This window comes from Solea senegalensis, linkage group LG15, assembly GCF_019176455.1.
Source record: "Solea senegalensis isolate Sse05_10M linkage group LG15, IFAPA_SoseM_1, whole genome shotgun sequence".
NCBI classification, from domain to species: domain Eukaryota; kingdom Metazoa; phylum Chordata; class Actinopteri; order Pleuronectiformes; family Soleidae; genus Solea; species Solea senegalensis.
In genome coordinates this window covers 5,352,825-5,374,479 of record NC_058035.1, presented here as the reverse complement: position 1 = coordinate 5,374,479, position 21,655 = coordinate 5,352,825, and the positions used below count along the sequence as shown (strand labels likewise).

At 41.2% G+C, this 21,655-nt stretch overlaps 1 protein-coding gene across 2 annotated transcripts in view; it reads left to right on the top strand.

Annotated features, from left to right (window-relative positions):
- The window catches only part of spock2 (SPARC (osteonectin), cwcv and kazal like domains proteoglycan 2), a 35,723-nt gene that overhangs the window by 8,525 nt on the left and 5,543 nt on the right, over positions 1 to 21,655 (top strand). The window contains exons 2-7 of one of the 2 annotated variants that reach the window (XM_044045954.1): positions 7,497 to 7,505; positions 7,991 to 8,036; positions 18,103 to 18,217; positions 18,951 to 19,056; positions 20,843 to 20,951; positions 21,512 to 21,646. In XM_044045954.1, coding sequence (XP_043901889.1) covers positions 7,497 to 7,505; positions 7,991 to 8,036; positions 18,103 to 18,217; positions 18,951 to 19,056; positions 20,843 to 20,951; positions 21,512 to 21,646 — 520 coding nt within the window. The remainder of the gene's footprint in view (positions 1 to 7,496; positions 7,506 to 7,990; positions 8,037 to 18,102; positions 18,218 to 18,950; positions 19,057 to 20,842; positions 20,952 to 21,511; positions 21,647 to 21,655) is intronic. The other variant, XM_044045955.1, reaches the window with a different exon arrangement.

Here is a 21,655-nt window from a genome sequence, read left to right as displayed (position 1 = left end):
AGACAGACCATTTACCATCAATCGAGAAAGGAATCAACAGAATCAACAGATCATGGATTTAATTTGTCAGTTGAAGAGTTTTAACACTAGTCACAGTTAAATAAAACTTTATATTGGCTATATTATTAGAAATATAAGCTGATCCAAATATGAAACTGAGCAGCTTTGAACATTTGCACTTTGAGTGTTTTCATTTGATTACATTATTCTAACGCCCCCCCGTCTCAAATCATGTGTTGATTATTATCCATCTCGGAGAGTCTTCCATGGAAACCTCATCGATTTTCCCTTGTGCTGTTGTACAAGTGTGTTTTCCAGTTGACTTGGGTGTCGTCAGTGAAGTGTGAAGGTTCCTGCTTGTTTGTACCAGATTCTCTGGTGAGTTGCAGACTGTTTTCTCATTACCTCCAGGGGCTGGAGAGGCACAAACGCTGATTTTATTTATAGATAGTGAGTACAGGGCTGGCATGAGTGCACTAAAAACCTTGGGAGAACCAAGTGGGATTTTTATGGCGGTATTTATATATATATATATATATATATATATATATATATATATATATATATGTAGTACGTACATATCTGTGTGTGTGCGTGTAAATCTATAAAAGAACTGGGAACACTTGCCAACATTACTGCCAAATGTGTGTCCTGTACCTCTTAATAATATACTATATAATGTATAGTGATACAGAAAAAGCAATTCTTCATTCATTTACATGCGTGAGTGCATTTTTCAACTGGGCTTTATATTTCATCTTCTCTATATTTTATCTTCTGTCCCTCTGTTCAATTAGTGTGAAAAGTGGCATTAGAGTCTTTTGTGTAAAAGACAGAAAATTATTATTATTTATAATACACACATCTTACCTTTCAGTGCTGACACAAATAAATACCTTTTGTCTGCTGCCTTCATTATAGAAGAGAATAATAGTCCAACGTGGACAAAAGGGTTCATTCATATGAAAAGGGAAAAGTAATGGGTAGCATTTCCTCCCTTTGATACCTGAACTTTGTACATTACTCTGCATTTTATCACCTAGTTGAATCACCACAACTGAAAAAGAAGAAGGAAATACATTGAGGAATAAACAATTACTTCTTGATAAATGTTCCTCTCGCCCCTCATCAATCCACCTGCTTCCCAAAAGCACTAACCCAGACTTCACCTTTTATTCACCGCGCCCTCCCAGCTCCCTTACATAAACATCACACTTGACTCCATGTAAGTGAAGAAGACGACGACCAGACTGGCAGTATATTTGATGCTCTGCCTCGACTCCGCTGCTCAGCTCAGCTCCCTAAGTGCATGCAGAAATTCAGGAATCGGCAAGTTCTCCACCCCCCTCACCACCCCCCACCCCCGGTGCCTCGGAGCCTCGTGTGCATACAGATAAGACGAGAACATACAGGATGATAATGTTGTTAAGGGGGTTTTTGTTTCATCTCAGGCGCATCTCATGTGATCAGTAAACCAAAGCCAAGAGGCTGTGAGCTTTTTATGTAGGTGGGAGGAAATTATATGATGGAGCATCCCTGCTGAGAGGTTAAAATGTGAAAAAAACAACTCATTTTGAGGTTGAGGTGGACGGTTTGGTCACCAAATGCATCAAACTTAGGATCGTTATGAACGGGGACCTCACAAATACGTGTTGCTTTAGTGCTCTACTGTGTGTGTGTGGTCCTGATGTTGGAGGTGCTAAGCAGAGGACTTCATAACTGGTAACATGGAGAACAGTCTTATGAGAAAAGCTCAGTGTGCGTGGTGGGTGGAGGGTTTGAGCTGAATCTGTGAACATAATTTGATTATGCCAAGCATCTGTTGCAAAATTTGCATAACAGGATTTGATTGGCTGCTGCTCATGCTGCTGCTTGGAACGCTGAACGTTTCTCAACTTCTGCTCCGTGCATCGCAAGCAAATTAAAGGACCCACAACCAGAGTTCCGACGGGTCAGAGAAATCCTTCACTAAATAGACATGGGTCATTGAAAGTGCTTGAATTTTGTGCAAGAAATAAGTTGATAATTAGGTAAATGTCTCCCATGTTTGTTACGACGCCACCTACTGTTTCATTCGTCCTACATTGTTTGATTGCATAATTACTAGCGGTGTTGTGGACACTGTCCACTGTTGACGTGAGATTCCATGCAGAACAATGAGCGAGTGACGTTGACCAAGAGAGACCAGATGACGTGATGCCTGGGAAATGCAAATTCTAAAATCTCTGGCTCAACAAAGAAAATTAAAAAGACTGACTTTGACCAAGAGCCCAAGGACAATCACTTGTCCAGATGCAGAGCGTGCTGCAAATCAATAAAAGTGGACGCCATCTTACAAGTTTCCCTCCCATCTTAAGCTGTGTCTGCACAGTTGGTCCTTGAATTTTAGGGAATTGGTCCTGGAAAGTCCTTGAAAAGCCAACCACAGTGTGGGAACCAGGATGATGAAGCTTTAGTTATTTTAACCTAAATCTGAACCTAAATCACTAAGAGTTTGTTTTAAAATTCTGCTTTATTTTTAAAACCAATGACTGCAGATCAGGAGAATGTTTTATGGCATTTTAACAGGATGCCTTAATATTTAGTCCAGTGGTTCTGGTACTTTATACCCAGTACCACCTGAGAAAATATTGAGCTCTCAAATTAACACCATTATCACCAACGTCGCGCAAAGTCAGTCTACAGACTTTTCAATGGAGGCAGATTTATTGGCAATAAGATCATTTGCTCTCTCATCATCCTCCTCTTCCTCACATATACTTCACACACTGGTATAGTGACATTAGATTAAGATGGAGCGAGAGATAAGGTGACTCTAATTATTATTATTTGTTTAATTTTTTACACACTTAGCTCACATACACATACAGTAGAACAGTATCTCTGATTTTCCTCCAAGTACCACCAGAGGAAGCTTGCGTGCCACTGGTGATACACGTACCACAGTTTGAGAATCATTTTTGGAAACTACACCCTGATAATAATAACTAATAACTGGAATGTCCCTCAACACGTGTATTTACTTTGCAGCAGCAGCAGCAGCATCAGCAGCAGCAGCATCAGTAGACGCTTCTCTACCTCACTCATAAGCTGCTTTTCTCCATGAAGACACTGTTAGAGACATGGGCTGAGCTTTTCGACCCCTGGGGCTCTTTCTAATGCAGAATATGTGGCGTCGCACATTATAGCACGGTGCTGTTCGGCACAGGTGGACGAATCCACTTAAGTCAGATAATTGTGACAAAAGGTCAAGTATAAAGCTCCGTGCATGCATTAGATGAACCCGCACAGATCTCTGCGCGCGAGTGTTATTACTCTGTCCTTTGCTGCTGCTGAGGCTTCGACGCCCCCCGCTGTCACCGTGAATAGACCTCCCAGGATAACTACAGTGAAGGCAAACCGCATCTGACAGCTGACATTTACCCAGGAACACCCGTCAATCACACATATGACCTGTCAGACAGACGCGCACACATGTCTACACTCCATTCTCCTGTCGTGCTTCTTCTTCAGTCCACCAAACAATGCCTGTCTTGCACATCACTCGCAGAGGTCTGTGACATTGTGGATGTCTTTGGATTTGAGTGCATGTCTTTTTTTGAACAGACACTTCCACTTGTTCTAGTGGATAGGCAATCAATCTATTAACAAACGCCGTGCACCTTTGTGATGGTAATTGGTGATATTCTCCATTTCTGCCACTTTGTATTAGGTGATTTTCGATGTCGCTGGCAGCTCGTTGTTAACATGTAGAGCAGAGATGGGAGAGAGTCACACACATGTGCAAGTCTGAAGTGTTAACCTTCAAGTCTCAAGCAAGTCTGAAGTCATTCTTACAAGAGTCAAGTGAAGTTACAAGTCAAGTCGTATGAAGATGATTTCCCAGATATTCCACTTTTAAATATGGTATAAAAAAAAAGACCTTCATTTTGAAATGCTAGAGTTTTATCTGAAACAGAAACACTGTTATTTCTCATTCAATGTAAGGACTGCTTGTGGTCCCATTCAACTGAATAGTTTTATTATTATTATTATTATTATTATAAGTAATAATAATAATAACAACAATTTTGTACGCAAGGCTGCAAGAGCAGACACCCAATGTTTTCCGTGTTTCAAAAACAAATAGTAACGGTAACTCCTCAATATTTGAAGTCAAGTCGTTTCAAGTCATGTCACTCAAGTCTAAGTCGAGTAGAGTCTTTTACGTTAGCGTCTCAAGTCTTCAAATTTACGACTTAAGTCAGTCTCATGTGAAGTCACGTGACTGGAGTCCCCCACCTCTTTAATTCAGTTCAGGTCTCTGTACATTCATGAACCTTACAGAATATTAACTAGTGAGCTGGTAGAAAATAAACTCCTGTTGTCTCCATCTGTGTTCTGGCTTTTTCTCTTATTTCTGGGTCAATGCTGTTTTTTTTTTTTCAGATGTCGAGCGTGCGTCGAGTGCTCAGACGTGACTGCTCGTACACCCGCACCAGTAACTCGACTCCAAAATGCATTATCTGGGCGCGTTCGACCGACTTTGAGAAATTCGATTGAGCTCGGATTTCAGCTGGACTAACATGTCTACGTGTATTTTAAAAGTCCACTTTTACTCGCACTTACACAAATATTTGGGTTTGTAATGTGTGATCAGTACAGCGGTGCTCGGCAGCAGGACGAGCTTCCTCCACTCTGTTTAACAAGAGATCAGATATGATGTTATCAGGTAAATCAGAGCTCCAGTTCTCATCCTGCTTCCTAATCCTTAATCACTTCTGCGTATTAAAAAAAAAAACAACCCAGCATCCTTTTCATCAAATTGCTGATGTGTGAATCCTGTGATGCAGCTTATCCGCCGTCGGGCTAAACTTGTCACTGTGCTGTCCGCGCCTTTCATGCTCCCTTTTATTGTACACTCAGGTGAATTTATTTATTTTCCCCTGAATACGTTCTCTGGAGTCACTCTTTTATGAAATCATTGATTTCCAGTCTTGTCAGCGCAGCAGAACACGCTCTTCATCGGTTCTGGCAGAAACACAAACAGCAGAAAGGTCTGCTAAATAATGCACGAGGAGCTGAAGCATCAAAAAAAAAAAAAGGTGTTGGATTAATGCTCAGGTCATAAACCCTTTGAGATTCTATCCCACTGATGCATAACTCTATTAGGCACAACAAGGTTAAACCACATAACTGACAATCATTTATGATGCTCAGACGACAGTGGAAGGTTTGCAAGGTGATTCGAAGCAGGAAGTGACAATATATTGAACAGCCACCAGGGGGGGATACCACCAGTTTCAAAAGAGATCCATTTAAATGGAAGTGCATGGAAAATGACTTGATCTCGAGTTATCTCAATCGTTAATATTCAGAAGAAAGTGGACAATGAAGAGCACTGCTGAACTGACATGGCACTGGTCAAACGGAAAATCTAGAGCAGGGGTGTGCAACCTGTGGCTCTAGGGCCACATGTGGCTCGTCAGCCCCTCTGCAGTGGCTCCCTGTAGCTTAGAAAGAAAACAATAATTTTTATTTTAAATTTTCTTTGTCTTTCAAAGTGAACACCGCTTATTTGGAGGTCAAGGTGATCAAGAGAAAGAAAAGTGTTTTAATATTTCATCAACTAAAAATATGCGTCATTTATAAACCTCAACAAACTCAACAGACTTGTGTTTGAAATATGGAGAGCCATTCCCAACACTTAAAGTCATGTGTACAGGAAGAAATAGTCATTTGGATCAACATACTTATGCCAGCAGGTTTTGTCAACGACACAAAAAGGCCTACATGTAGCAACAGTGTGTTTTCCTTTGTCAACAAAATTTTATACATGTTATCTTCATTTTATGGGTCAAATAAGGTTTTGTGGCTCCGGATGAATTATATTTGGGTGGAGAGGGGTCAAAAATGATGATAATAGAGGTTGCAGACTCCTGATCTAGCAGCTCAACAACCGGACGATTTGATCGACTTTTCATGCACGGTCTATGATCCAGACACTCACACACACCCGTTTCACTTGAAGTTATTTTTATGTCATTGAGAAAGGAGAACAAGCTTGGCGCCGCAGCAAGCTGCAGTGAGGACGAGCAGATTTCAGTGGAGGAGTTCAGAGCTTTGCCAGCCAGCAATGAAAATATTTACCTCTGCGAAGCAAAAACTGTGAGAGTCAAAGAAGAGGGTCCCCGTGCTTTTTCAAGATTCATCGCTTTCCAGGGAGCTGCTGCGCGACACACACTTCAGTACAGTAAATGTTTATGGTGATGAGTATGAAGGGTGGAGGAGGGCTGATTGTAAATATCCTGAAAGCACTCGTGTTTATCTAGTTTTTTTCCCCAGTCACTGCAAATATGCTCCAAAAGCTTCGCATCGGCACCGTTTTAATAGGAGTCACACAGGACTGAGCACTCACACAGTGGTGCGAGGACCTTTTTTTGAATTCCTGGAAGAATAATTTCCTCCCTTAAGGATTCCATTTTTGACGGACTTAATATTTTTTGAGATTTTTCGCCACTTACGATTTGCGGCACGCCAAAAATCTGCCAAAAATCTGCCATTTTAAATTTTGGCGTCCATCTTGGTGATTTGCGTGTTTTCGTAAATGAACAGAACAAACTTATCTGAGCACATTAATCGTAGCAACCTAAAAATGCGCCAATTTGTACGCGACACAAAAATTAAAAGTTATCAAAAAAAAGATCGTGCAGATTTAAAAGGGCGTGGCCAAGGCAACCATGGGAACGCTGGCAAAGTTTGACCATTAGCTAAGAAACAGGAAGTGCCCTGTGACGTCGCCGTACATTGACCGATCTGCTCGAAAACCCCAAACGTGACACAAGAGACTGACCCTGAACACGTTTACAAACGTGAACTTGACCCCACAGGAAGTCAGCCATTTTGAATTGTGCTGCCCTTTCGCCACATAACAGGAAGTGGCCTGTAACTTTGCCGTACATTGACCAACAAGAGACTGAGCCAGAAAACGTCAGCACATGAAAACTGAGTCAAGGGCATAGCACCACCAGCTGGCAAGGCAGTGGCTGCGAAGGCTTTTGGCTTCTCCCAATCAAGGGGATGGGAATCGAACCAGCAACCATTCGGTTGCAAGTCAGTTTCTCTTTTCGCTTAAGTTATAGGCTTTATAGGAGTCACTTAAGAAAATACAAATTGGATTAGTTTCTAATAAACTCCTACATATTTATATGAAAAGAATAATTAAACCAGTCTCAACATTATGATTTCTCTTTACCTTGTATACCATAGTTTAACATTTATATTCCTGGCATTTCTTTGGTTCTTACATAATGTTTCCAGGGTAAATGGAAGGTATAATGACAATACACTTATACAATATATTTTTGGTCCCATTATTTGTTTTCAGGGTGTTTTAATATATAAACGTTGGCTTTACAGTGTCACTGAATGCAACTCAATTTCCTTGTGTCTAAGTTTACATTCTTCTTTGTCACTAATCTTGGCTCTTTTCTTTCCTCTCGCTGTCATTTTGCCAGGAGGTAGAGGTCAGTTTTCCTCCAGTTTTTCCCCCTAAAACTTTTCTTCTACATTGTCTTTTTCATTCATGACACATCTCCTTGTCGATTTATGTCTTTATCTCTCCTCCGTTCATTCTCGCACCTCTTTTTTTTATATATCTTCTTCAAGTTGTCCATTTTAATTACAGAGATTGTCGTTTTAATGGAAAAAAAAAAGGCTGAGCACTTAAAGGCAGCTCACCTCCACTGCAATATGTCTCACATGAAAGCACTTGGTGCAGATTTGTCGGACTCATTTCCTCACATACACATACACTGCTGCAAGCACATACTTGCATGATTCACCTAGCTAATTATCATGCTGCAAGACTAATGTGCACATTATAGTCTGTGTGCAAAAACAATTTAAACTGCATCACTTCTCTGTGCAGATGACAGTGTTAATGTGCCATTCTATCAACTCAGTAGGATTAATAGGCTTTTATTCTTATTTCTTCTTTATGTTTCTGCAGGATGATTACGTTCGTACCTGGGATGAAAATCAAGGCTCTAACGACAGTAAGTCTCACATCTTTCTCACTGGTTGGTTACTTTTCAAGGTTTGCTATTTTATAGCCTCACATATACATCATGTGCCTTTTTAAAGGCATCTAATGGTGTGATTCCAGCAAACAAAAACTCAACTGTCCACATTGTGTTCCTTTATAAACATATTGAACCTATAATTAGAGGTTACTGCCTTTTGCTTGTATCATTTGTAAAAATAATTATATACAAATAATGGGCTTATATCTTTAAAATAAGATTTTACTCCAGTGTTTTTAGTAATAATAAGATCTCTGAAAGCACAACCCAACACCTAAAGATGACAACTTGTGCTCAAAACAAGAATACACACTAGTCACGTGACAGTGTGATGGTTCTTTGCATGTTCTCCCCTTGTGTGTGGGTTTTCTCTGGGTCTCCAGTTTCCTTCCACAGTCCAAAGATGTGCAGACTGGGGTTAGGTTTATTGGTTTTAAATTCACAGTAGGTGTGAATGTTTGTTTCTGTATTTTGGCTTTTACAATGGACAGGAAGCTTATCCAGGGTGTATTGTGCCCCCATATCCAATATCAGCTTATATTTGGTTCCAGGAGGATAAGCAGTAGATCATGGATCGATTTCTTTCATCTTTCTGTGCCTGACATGTCATGTATGAAAGTGTTGTTATATTTTCCCACATGTTCTTCAACCTTCCTCAAGCTGTTCTAAAAGGTGGGTGTGGAAATGAAACTCCCCATATTCTATTATCAAAATGATAGACCAACAAAAGAAACTGGACCCAAAACTAAAAGTAAACAATATTATCACATTTCCACCACACACAACACAGATTTTTCCCCAAAAACCACACAGAAACCCAGCAGAACATGTTGACTCCTTTAGAGACAAAAACCAACTGAGCAGAGAAACTCCAGCCTCTTTATATAACCTCCCAGCCAGGCTGATTAACCTCAGCTGTGGGAGAACACAGGTGCACTCAATAGCTCCAGATTAACAAGGAAACCTGTGATCTAGAGCCTGAATCTCTGTTCTTAACAGCTGTACTTTCAGAGATGTGTTTAAAAAAAGGGTTTAAATACTTTCATATTATGCTCAGGATTAAAGAACAAATAAAAACTCATGTAGGCCAAATGTGAAAAAAGCTAATTACTCTGGATGGGATGAAAGCTGAGGCAGTGGAAGCAAAGCCACATGGTTTTCTAACGTGTCTTAAGCGTGGAGACAGAATCTGTGGCCAGTGTGTTCAGATTACCAGGCAGAGGTGACTCATATTCAATTTTATTAATTTGATCAGATCTGTGTCACTTCAGCATGTGGTTCTAGATCACATATAACTCGATATGTGGGCATGGGACATGAATGAGAACGATTTTTGTTGCCTTCTCCACCAACAGGAGAGCGTCGTCCTCTAGAGCTAAATCTCACTCACAAATTGCTGCAATAGCTTCTTTTCCTGCATAGAGGATCAATACAGGTGCATCTAATCTCATTTTACATATCCTATCTTATGCTGAGTGGTTTAAAAAAATATGACATTTTCTGTCGATGATGACAAATGAAAAAAGCATGTGTGCCATTTCAGCTGCAAGACACTGTCGAATCTGATCTGTAATGAATCAGATTGGAATCAACGTAGCCTTAGAACTGTGATTCCTGCCAGATAATCACCAGTTCGTAGTACTAGAGCAGCATTGTTGTGAGTTTGTATCATGTAAATATTTGTAGTGATTATTTAAGCACAAGAGGAGCTTTGGGGAGATGCTGGTGCAGTTTTGTTCCGCTCGAGTCGATCTGAGCTTCACACCATCACCATGCCGTTCCACTTTGCTGCACCAGAGCAGGCGCCATGTGGAGAGTCGAGTCGTCTGAGGTCTCCGCCTCAACTTCTGCCGTGACCTTAGCCTTAATTGAGCTGCTGCAAGATGAAGTCATGACACACAGTCGCGTCTTCGGCCGCCGTCACTTGATTTGCAGCTTAAGTGAAGTCAGCTGAGCGGTCCATTAGCACAATTTCCAAGGGTTTAACAATGGACTAATTATGGTTTCTAATCAAAAGCCAAAGAGAGAGAGAGAGAGCATGAACAGAGGGTGAGACAGAGGTGGGGGATTAATATGCATAGATTTAGTGTAAAGCAATTGGCATCAACACTATTCCAGTCAACTGGTGATAAGGAAATTGTGATCTGGAAGGATAAATTAATGAGAAGACAAAGTGAAATCATGTCTTTGTGTAAGAGGAATTGTGTTATATAAATGTGTTATTATACAGAAATACCAAATATCATATATATCTCAAACTTCAGCTCTGCTTTGCTTTCTCTGTAGTGTCACGACCTGGTCCTGACAGTGTAGTTACACTGAGGTCAGTGACCACGAGAAGAGCTGTAGAGCTCATTTGATGTGGGTTATAACAAGTCTCTGGACTCCACTACAAGGATGGGATTGTATGTTTTGAGGATGTTGTTGAAGAGTGCCTTTTAAAACAGCAATGATCCCATTTCCCTTCGATCCACATCAATTTTGTATAACCCTGCATCTTAGTAGTACGAGTAGAGCTTTACTGTCATTGTTAAAAGACAACAAGTAATTTATGAGTTACGCCTAATGCAAATATCCTCGCTAATGCAGTAAATAGTCATTTTTACTGTATGTAGTTAGGGGTGAAATTAGGGTGTGGAGGTTGAGATTGTTGTTGCCATTTGCAAATATTTAAAAATAAAAAAGAAACATTGTCAGAGGAAAATATTCATATCATTCATAAGCCTGGCTTTTGCAGGACTGACTTTCGATTATGGCAGAGGAGCGGAAATTTCACGTGGATTTAAGCCTGCCCCACACTAGAGGATTGTCAAATGTGACTTGATTTTAAAAACATGGGAGACCACAGACTCGACGAACTCTGTAACCAATTTTCACCGTTTGAATCCTGAGAAAGCACAGACTAGACGATCCAGTCAAGACGCAGGACCACACACTTTACTCAAACGATTTCAGGGAGGAGTCGCCGAGGATTTGGGATCTCACAGAAACGTGCATGATTTAATGTAACTTCAGAATGTAAACAGACATGGAGGCGGACTGTCAGCGTCGTCAGTTAATAGATGTGGATAAAGTCATGGCTTTAAAGTCATGAAGACAGAATCAACTTGACTTGTACAAGTTAGAGTTCTAAGCAAAAGTACGCAACATCCTTTTCCCAGTCATCTCACTCTCATTGGTTATTGCGGGGTTCTGCTCACGGCCTACTCACTATTCCTGTCAAATCATGTCTGTTTAGCTCGTGGTGTACTTCTGTGCACATGCCACGTGCGTCGCATATCACAGACCCTGGTATACTTGTGCGTCAGGGTCCTGTAGTATCCCACTTCACCACTGGGTGGCGGTACAAGTCTGGACGCAGGGAATAGGACGAGAAGAAGAGAACGTGCTACAGCTCCCTCGGACATGTCTGGCTCACAGCTGAAAGGCCCGTCAGGCAGGGGAGTCGGGGTGTCAGCCGGTTCGAGGGTTGCCAGGTTGAGACTCGGATGAATATCCTCGGCGACTACTTCATCTGTTGTCCAAATGTGGGGCGGAAGTTCAGTTCACCAATGCGCTGTCCACGCAGCACGTTTGGAACCAGAGAGCACATTGGGTGCCAATGTGCTCTTTGCACGTGGTTCCAAAATCTGGGCTTGATGCACACAGTGCGTGTTGGATCCTTGCAGGCTGTGCGCGGAAGTATACCAGGGCCTTTATTGCCTCACTCTACAGGTTAATTTGGCCAGATTATCTGCTCAAGTTATCCTAAAATCTGAAGGCACCCAAGATTGCAGGACAGGACAGAAATTATCGGCCAGTTATCTTCTAGTGTAAAACTGAACTGACATAAATCACTTATCAAGTTGTATGTCTATAATGTAGAGTTTAACTGTGTGTGCTCAGTTTTTATAAAACTTTAACAAAGTTTTATATGCTTGCCTTAGGATGGTAGATGAATCGTACTTTGCTGCTTTTATTTCAAACGGCATAAAACCCTTCATTCATCTATTTCCCTCGCTCTCATTGTGACACAAGTGTGCTATCTCTCTGCATTGATCTGAGTTCTTTTATGAGTGGCTTAATAAAGCGAAGGAGTAAAAAAAAGAAGCAGATTTGTCCCTCTGAGACATCGATGAATCAGCGTGACGTCTCAACACCCAAGATCGGGTGAGCCCACCACAGGCCTCATTTCTCAGCCAGGCAGCTGCATCACCGCCACGCAGAGAGGGAGACAGGGCTTTTGAACTTTTAAACACATGGTCAATGGCAACACCAGACGGAGGAAGACATTTGCATTCAGACACAGCGGTGGTTGACTGGTGAAGCAGAGGTCAGGGTAATTTACTGTGGATTTCTACAATCAATTCATCAGTCCAGCAACTGATTGAATCCCTTTGCACTTAAGACTCCAAACACTGCAGGAGCGGTAAGAACAAACTAGTATAGTGGGCAGAAATTGGTGGCCCGTGGGCCAAAACTGGCTCGCCAGCATCAGTATCTGGCCCGGCAGATGATTTAACAAATCTGATCTTAAATTATTTGCTTATCTTCACAAAAAAAAGAAAAGAAAAAGAGTTCAGAGCTTTTTTTCCGGAAGACTCTGTTGCTATAATTGACAGTTCACTTAAACACGTTTGAAAACACTGCTGTTGTCATGGAGACAGCCAGGTTTGGGGGAGTAAATGTCAAAGAAGAAGCAATAATTCTAAAAACTGAAATGATGCACACAATAAATATTAAAAGAACGAGTACATATCTCATACACGTTTGTCTTCGTAACAAGCTGCTGATTAAAGACAACGTCCACATTATTGTTAGTTTAAGACAGCAAACGTCTTTTTTTTGTTTCCATCTGAAGACGTTTTAAGAGCCTCAACAAATAAATGTGATTTTATTGGCTAGCAATAACCCTAAAAGGGATACATTACTGTACTTAAGTATCAAAAGTCATTTTCTGATATAGAATGTACGTAAGTTTTAGAAGTAAAAGTATTAAAAAGGTGAGGAGTTAGGATTGAGCCATGGTAGCGCAGTGGTAGGGTGAGTTGTCTTTTAACTGGAAGGTTGTGGATTCAATTCCTGGCCTTGTTAGTCTATACAGTATGTGTCCTTGAGCAAAGATACTTAACTCGATGTTGAAGCGTGTGAATGGGTATGAAATATCATCAAGCTCATGAAGACTAAAAAAGCACTTTATAAATACTAAAATGACGAACTCTTCTGATCTGATACATTGGATACATGACAACACTGTTGCTAGCCCCTTCTGACACTTAGAAAGCCGATTACAACACACACACACACACAACGCGAGCAGAAACAAGCGACGTCCAGAACCACAATGCTGTCTGGCAACGCTCGAAGTGAATGAGGAGTGTTTGAGTTGACACCTCCGCCCGCTTACATGCGAGTCAGCCGTGAGGATCTCTTGGATTTCACAAAGCTTATCTCAGCCAGAGAGGCCAGGTAAATGATGAATGGACACTTTCCGGCAAATCAATGGTTGCAGATCAATAGCAGACACTAAGGAGATAGGAAAACACGCTGAGTCCACACTCAACGAGGCCTGGAGTTTAATACCTCGTGAGGCTATTGATAAATATCGGGTGGCCCACACACACACACACACACACACACAGGTTTGCGCAGCTATTCTTAAGGACATGCATTGACTTAAGCTTAAACAAAGCCTTATCAAAGGTTGATTGCCATCACCTTGACGTCTCCTGCTGCAGATGGACAATGCAGCCGCTCTTTTATTATACCTTTCAGAACTCTCTAACACGTTGTTACTTTATAATTATGAAACAGAGCAGCCTCTTCCCCTGACACATATGCCCAGCTCTCACATATCTTGTGGACTACAACAACCCTAAGCCTCCAAAAACAGCCACCGTAACCCTCTGGGTATGACTGCTGCACTTCTCACCTTCACTCCTTCCTGTTCTCTCTTCTCAGGCCACCAGTGGCTGTTTAATTCAAACCCGACATTCTAGGCCATGAAGCTACAGTAATGTTGCTATTATGTAATCACATATCAACATTTTAACCTGTAGAGTTGGACACGCACTCTTAGTGATTGATGGCTGTCAGCAGGGACCGAAGGAAAAACAGCCACTTAACAAAGGGCTCGCCTGAGACAATCTACACCGGCTTATATGGTATTTTAAGAACATATTTGCAACGTTATCTCATGTGTAGACAAACTTTTGTTACAGATAACTGAAGTTTGTAAACCGCTCACTCCCCTGCACCAAATTCCATTCGTTTTTTTAATCTACTGCTGCCACATTCGGATAGTTTTGGTCACAAAGGTAAATCCAACATATGAACATATCTGAACATATTTGAAGCAGCAGTGGATTAAAAACTGCCGTGTGCACTGATGGATGTTCAATCGTTGATTTTCTGTATGGACGTTGGTGCAGAGAGTGAGGGGTTAACAAACTTCATTTACACTGCTGTGTAACATGTAAATTGTAAATAAAGCTTTGCCTCGCCGAGGCTGTAAATACTAAGCCTTGTTATCGAAGGTTTGATGATTCGATTCACACCATCAGCAGAATCAAGCGAGCAATTAGCATCTTTTGGACACTTTCTCACACAAAAGAATAAAGATATCAAGGCGGTAATAAGAATACAGCACTGTGGGCGTGCATGCACACAATCAGCCTGATGAAGACATCCAAGAAATTAATAGAAGCAGCAGGATTCAGACAATCCAGCCTTCTAACAGCAGAACATTTGTAAATAAATCTTGTTAGTAGCAAGTAGCTAAAATGCTGGCACAGTGCTGTGTTGTGAACACAGAAACATAAGGTGGCTGCCTGAGCCTCATGTTAATTTAACAGGCTTCCACAGATTACAGCAGTGCCTGCGATGATGATGTTTCCATAGCAACAGGCTCTCTCCGTGGTGCAGGAATCATTTCTGGGTTGACTGTGATTTGCAGCTCAATCTGGTGTTTCTGGGAAGTCTCTCCCACTCTGTTTCCAAAATCCCCCGTTATGCAATCGTGTCCATCAATCCACCTTTTTCTTCCGCCTTATGACATTCGTTTATCTTCAAAAAGCTTCGCCGTGTAATCTGTCTTTGCTCTGCCATTATGTGGAGGATTTCCTTCTGTTCAACCCCAGATTTAGCCACCTACATACTGTACAATTTTTACATTTCTCCTCTGATACTAAACAAACGCCTGCAGCAGGACACCTCTCCTCGGCTTCCTGTGCTTCTGTCTAATCCAATCCAGATTTGCACAAGGTTTATCCCTGAAGATTGGGGATAACAGAAACAGAGGTCAGGGCGCATCCTCGTATAATCAACCCTCTTATCCTTTATTTACACACTCAATCTCTAATATCGTCAGTGCTATCTGGTCTTCTAAGTAAGTAGTCCAGGCTTGTATCTCCTCAGTTACAACAAAATGACCAGCACACCAAAAGAAAGGTGAGCAAAGGTCTGATTTAAACACAAGAGACGTTGTGGAAAAGTGAATAAATTAGTCAGATATTCACTCTTAAATGCTCCACTCCCACGCTATTCTTCTCTGTGAGCAGGTAACATTAACATTCAAGGGTTGACTGAAAACCTCCTGTCCCTTGAAACACCTCGGGCTCACGACAAAAAACAATAAAGCTGCTAATGAAAGTAGGAACAGCAGAGTTAGGTGAAAGTTTTCCCTGGTTTTATTTCATATTACACATTTGATTCTGTCGATATTTCTAAGCAGAACGAGGCCACTGTTCTTTTCCACAAGCGTGGTCGTACTATGTGTTGATCCATTATCAACACTGACCTCACTGTGTCCAACAACATTTCCCTTAAAGCCTGCCTTACGAGCCAGACGCTGGATTTCAGCGATGGCTGCCAGATTCCTGCCACTTAACAAAAGGCTACATGACACACTATCTTCAAAATGTGTTGCTTCTCACCTTGAGACACCCCTTCATTTTATTGTTTCTAGCAAATGCAAATATCCTTCATTTAACATTAGAACGCCAAAGAAATGAACCAGATATTATCTGAAATTAAAGGTTAATTATTATTTTCAAATTAAGGGTAAACTTAAAACAATCAAGACTCCGCTGTGTTTGTTTAATTCACATTCTATTACAGTCGGACTAAATTTGACCTATTTTATTGTTATTTTGCACATCTTTTACTCATCTTTTAAACTTGTTCTAATCGACAGAAAGACAGCGAAGAGCAGCGGAGGGGTTTTGTTTTCTTTGACGGCAGTCACTTTGACGTCAACTTTTTGTCTGTTTTATTTATTATCATTGTTTTGGGAATGAGAAATGTCTCTCAGATCCACTGTCTGGTGATCAAATAACACACTTATCTCTGGAGATTATGTAATACAGATCATAAACAGTAGATGTTTTGTGTAATTACAGTCACAAGATATTTTTTAGCCATATCACCCTTCAGCCTTACAGAAACACTGATTTAATGTATGTCATTATATATGTAAAAACATATATATATATACTGTATGTATATATACATTTTCAGAGTGGATGCAGATTATTACTGATACAGGTCTGAGAAGCTGTTTGACAGTGTGGACGAGGAGTCTGCATGCAACGGGCCCATGCAACAGAGCAGTCAGTCAACCAGTTACACAACCAGCTCACCCGTGACGGGGGGTGGTGGTGTTTAGGATTAGCTTCTCAAATCAGATATCTGTCAGTTTGCTTCGATAATCCCCGCGATGTGGGCAGCGTTATTGTTTTCATCCACCAGAGAGGCACAAAAGAGAGAGAGAGAGAGAGAGCATCCTAAGCCTCCTCGCTAAATTATAACGGTGCCATAAAATAGGATAAAGCAAGAGCAAGTGATGAATGAATGCATGATTTACAAGTGCTCCTGTCATAGAGATGAAGCCTGGGGGAGCAGCCTGTGAATAAGCCATATTCAGGTGCACTGTGCTGATGGATAGCGTGGGAGTTGAAGAGAATGGAGTGTGACATCCAGGTCGGACTCCAGGAGGCCTGCTCGGAACAGACAGCTGTGACATATGAGTGTGTTTGGGGTGGTGACACGCGGTCCAGCATTACTGCTATAGCGCGGCGTGTGATGGATGAGGAGGTGTGAGATAGCCAGGCTTTACAGGCCTATGTTGGGGGGGGATAAAGGTGTGTTTTAGCACCTCAATCACTTGAAAAGATTCTATTTAAATAAGTAAATGTGTTAGTGAGGTGTTATTAAAGAGTTTCTTCAAACTGCAAACTCTTATAGTCTTCTTCATTAAGTTAGGTAGTGAAATGTTCCGTCATGATGATGTGGAGGGAAGATTTTCACCTATGGGAGCACGCGGGAGGTCGACAGGCAGAGAAAGACAGAGGAAAGGGCAAATGCACTCAGAAGGTATGAAGGTTCATACTTCTGTCACCTGAGTTTTATCTACTGGCACCTTCATTTTGATTCACTGGATATGTATTGAACTTTACCTGATAATAGATAGTACCATCTTACATAAGCATGAGAAAATTGATCTTGATCTGTTAAGCTGTCACTGAGACAACTTTAATGGGATTTCCCATATTAAATTTAAAATGAATGCCAATTCTGTAATCTGGATCAGATCCAGATGGAACTTAGTGTGAGTGTCTGATCCTGAATATACACACCACATTTTGTTTCATCAAGTTCTGACATCATTCTTGAAAATGGGATCATTTCATCACAGATTCCATCCATCCATCTTCTGCCACTTTATCCTCCACAGAAGGGTCGCGGGGGTTGCTGTGCCAATCTCACCTGACATAGGGTGGTAGGCGGGGTCACACACTGGACAGATCACTTGTCCATCGCAGGGACACATTTTACCTAATCCTCAAATCTGCACACACAGGGAGGACATGCAAACTCTATACAGAAGTGTGTGTGCCAACCACTACACCAACCGTGTGGCCCTAGATTCCAACCCATCACACAAAATCCTGATTGATCTGTCAAGAACTGTAGACAGGAAGTTGGTAACAGTGGGAAAAACTAAAAGGTGTTAGTGTTAATGACTCAATTTTCTTTCTTTTTTTCTTGTATTTGTCCCCAGATGTAGACACCACCAAGGACCCATGTCAAAAGGTTAAGTGCAGCCGGCATAAGGTGTGTATTGCCCAAGGCTACCAAAGAGCTGTGTGTGTCAACCGCAAGAAACTTGAACACAGGTGAGTGTGTGTGTGTGTGTATTTATATCTTTGTGAGGACATTTTGACCTTGTAGGGACATTTCGTTAGGGTTAGAACTAGGGTTAGAACTAGCAATATAGAGTGTCTTATAAAAAAAGTACTCAAAATGTTTAAAATCGGATTGAATTTGTGAAATCTGGAATTATGTCACCGTTGAGTTCACTTTATGAAAAAAAATGGAAGAAAATGGTCTATTTTGCGACAATTATTGCTACTTTATATCATATATATACTAAAAACGCAATATAAAATTAATGATAACTTTGACTCAACACATAAGAAGACAAAAAACAACACATTATATTTAAAGCCTGAATATGTGACCTATAAACACACACCCCCAGGATGTCCATATAAGGAGTTGTGTATTATTCCCTCGGCAATTTACCATTGGTGCACCTGTGGCACAGATAAAATATGCACAATAACAACAGTAACACGATGTCAACACACCAAGGTTTACAGTCTGTGGCTTGTGCTGACCTTGAATGTGTTTACCTGCCTCAGAATAAAGCTGGAACACTAGTGCGATATATACGACAGCCTGCTGTTTAATGACGAGCTAATACATCCAGACAGCATGGATGCGGTCCGTTTGCCTTATGTTCAGGTGTTTTTGCTGCTGTGTGTGAATCTCTGAATCAGCACAGCAGTCGCTGTCTCAGCTGGACGTATCAAGGCTGAAGTGTTTGTGTCCTCTGTCCTGCTGCAGACTGAAGCAGCCCACTCTCAGGTCTCCTGATGGGAACTGTCAGCCCTGTCCCATATCCTCCAGTGGGCCTGTGTGCGGATCAGACGGCCACAACTACGCCTCAAAGGTAAACCACAGGGCTCTGACTCAACTCTATATGCTATATTATCGGTTTATCTGCTTTCTGTGGGGTTTGTGCCTCCAGCTTTATTGTCATAAAGTGTTGTTGAATGATGTTTAATCATATAAATATTATGTGTTCAACATGGGCAGAGAAAATAATAGGGAAACCTGTCAGTGTAATGCAATAAAATTAAATAGCACCACAAGCTGCAGCCTCCAAACTAATCGTAAAGTTGAATCAACACCTTTCTTAAACCAGCTAAAGTGACATCACCTTATTGACTTACTGCAATTGATGGAATGGACAGCGTTAGTTTTTGTTAGCTGTGCATATGAAACTGTCAGCTTAATGTGGACGAACGTCATACACGCATTATATTGATATTTTGACAAACATTCCCACCCTCATTTACTGAAAACTTACAAGTTTTTTCTTTATTTAATCTAGAAAAAGGGTTCCCATTGTTATTGAAAACTGGCCACGACTGGCAGCAGCACAAATAGCACAAATATAACACCTTTGCGTGTCATGGTAATGAAGTCATGTGAGAGAGAACAGAACACAGCACCTGGTCTAGGCTTAATTTACAGCCCCACATAAGAGGAAAGAGTCTCAAAGAGGTTACGGACAACAAATGCAATAAGATGCATGTTAATATCTGTGGATAGATAGATAGATAGATAGATAGATAGATAGATAGATAGATAGATAGATAGATAGATAGACATATCACCATCATCACTCTTTCTGCATAATATTTGTGAATAATTTAATCATGCGGATATCTTGATATTGAACTTTAAAGCTACTCTAATCAAAGAGTAGTCTTTTATTTTAATAATAGATTTAAAAAAAATTAATATGTGCAATATAAAATTGGCTAATGAAATATCAGAGAATTATTACTTGACTTTATAGTTCACCAGAGCCCTTGGATACAGGTTAATGTTTAGTTCTGCTCTCACTATTCTCTTGAGCGCTGTTTCCAGATGGAGCGTGCAGCTGCTTTCAACTAAAAATACCAGACAAACTTCACCACCTGCTGAGCACCAAACTACACACACACACACAAACCAAGCAACTAGCTGTGGGAGCATTTGTAGCCAAACAAACAGATAATTCCATCCCATAAAGTTAAAGCACAACAAAACAGAGACAAAACGGAGAACTTTCTAGCTTTTCTTGGATGTAATGAACTTTTTTAATTTCTTTGAAAAGAAAGGGAATTAATTAAGATTGAAATAATCATGGGGTTTGTGTGTGGGGGTGAGAGTCATGTGAATTTCAAATTTACTGTAAGATAACAAATGTTGTGTTAATGACGATTCCTTACCAGTGTCGGTTTCAGACTCTTTATTAAACACATATGTATAAAAATATGCACATTTATTCACAGCTTTCACTTTCCATTAAAAGTGTGTGCTAACATAATCAAGGCCTGCTCTGCACTGTGGGGTTAAACTGTGAAACTGTAGAGGTGTGAAGAGACTCTCAGGGGCAAACAAAGACAAAGACTTATAATAATGTATGGCTTCAGGAGAACAAAGCGATGGCCTGCAGTGGCAGCGTCCTGGGTGTTTATTGATTTACGCTTTGTCTTTTGGATCACTATTCTTGACCTTGTGTGCACGCAGAGGTCGGAAAATGCCTCCAGGAGCAATTCTCGGACTTGAATTGAGGCGTACAGTGGGTCACTGCATGAATATTTGAACTGGGTTGTGGCAATAACTCATTTTACTTCACCCTTGTGTCCCCTTGTCGATGTCGCTGTTGTGTGTGTGTGTTTCAGTGCAAGCTGGAGCAGCAGGCATGTCTTACAGGGAAGGAGCTTAGCCTGAAGTGTTCAGGTCTGTGTCCTTGTCCAACCGCGGCTCCCACTCCCAAAGAGAGTAAACATGGTAAGATGAAACACACAACCAAGATTACAAGACATAATCACACCAGGAAGAATTCACTGCAAAGCATTAGCTAGCTAGGGTTTCCATCCACCGTCCACCGCTTTATCCTTCACATGAGGGTCACGGCTGCTGATGCCAATCCCAGCTGATATATATGAAAGACGGGGTACACTCTGTCCATTGCAGGGCAAACATACATCATTCACTCACACCTACGTGCAATTTAGGGCGTCCAGTTAACCTCTGCATGTCCCAAAAACACCGGAAACTGGAGAACCCATGCACATCTCACACTAAATTTAAAATAGTTTACCTGCACAAGTCCAGGTCACCTTCATAGACTGCAAAACAATTCTGTTGTACAACCTTGAGGTTTACAATTTGACTGCATTCAGCTGTCAATCACCTGGTGTCCACACATTGGAGAAGACCTGAAACTAGCGATTGAGACGATTATCTCCTCAGGAAAATTTGAGTTGCCCCTCCAGCTGCTCAGTCTTCACCTTTCAAAGACTCTGTCTGAATATAATCTTCCTCCTCCACATGTGTCCTCCACACAGAGACCTGTACCGGACAGGATCTGGCTGATCTCGGGGAACGTCTCAGAGACTGGTTCCAGTTACTGCAGAGCAACGCCAAGCAGAACAACAACAGCAAGCCCGGGGCCAGAACCGCTACAGCCAGCACCACATCAGGTTAGAGCT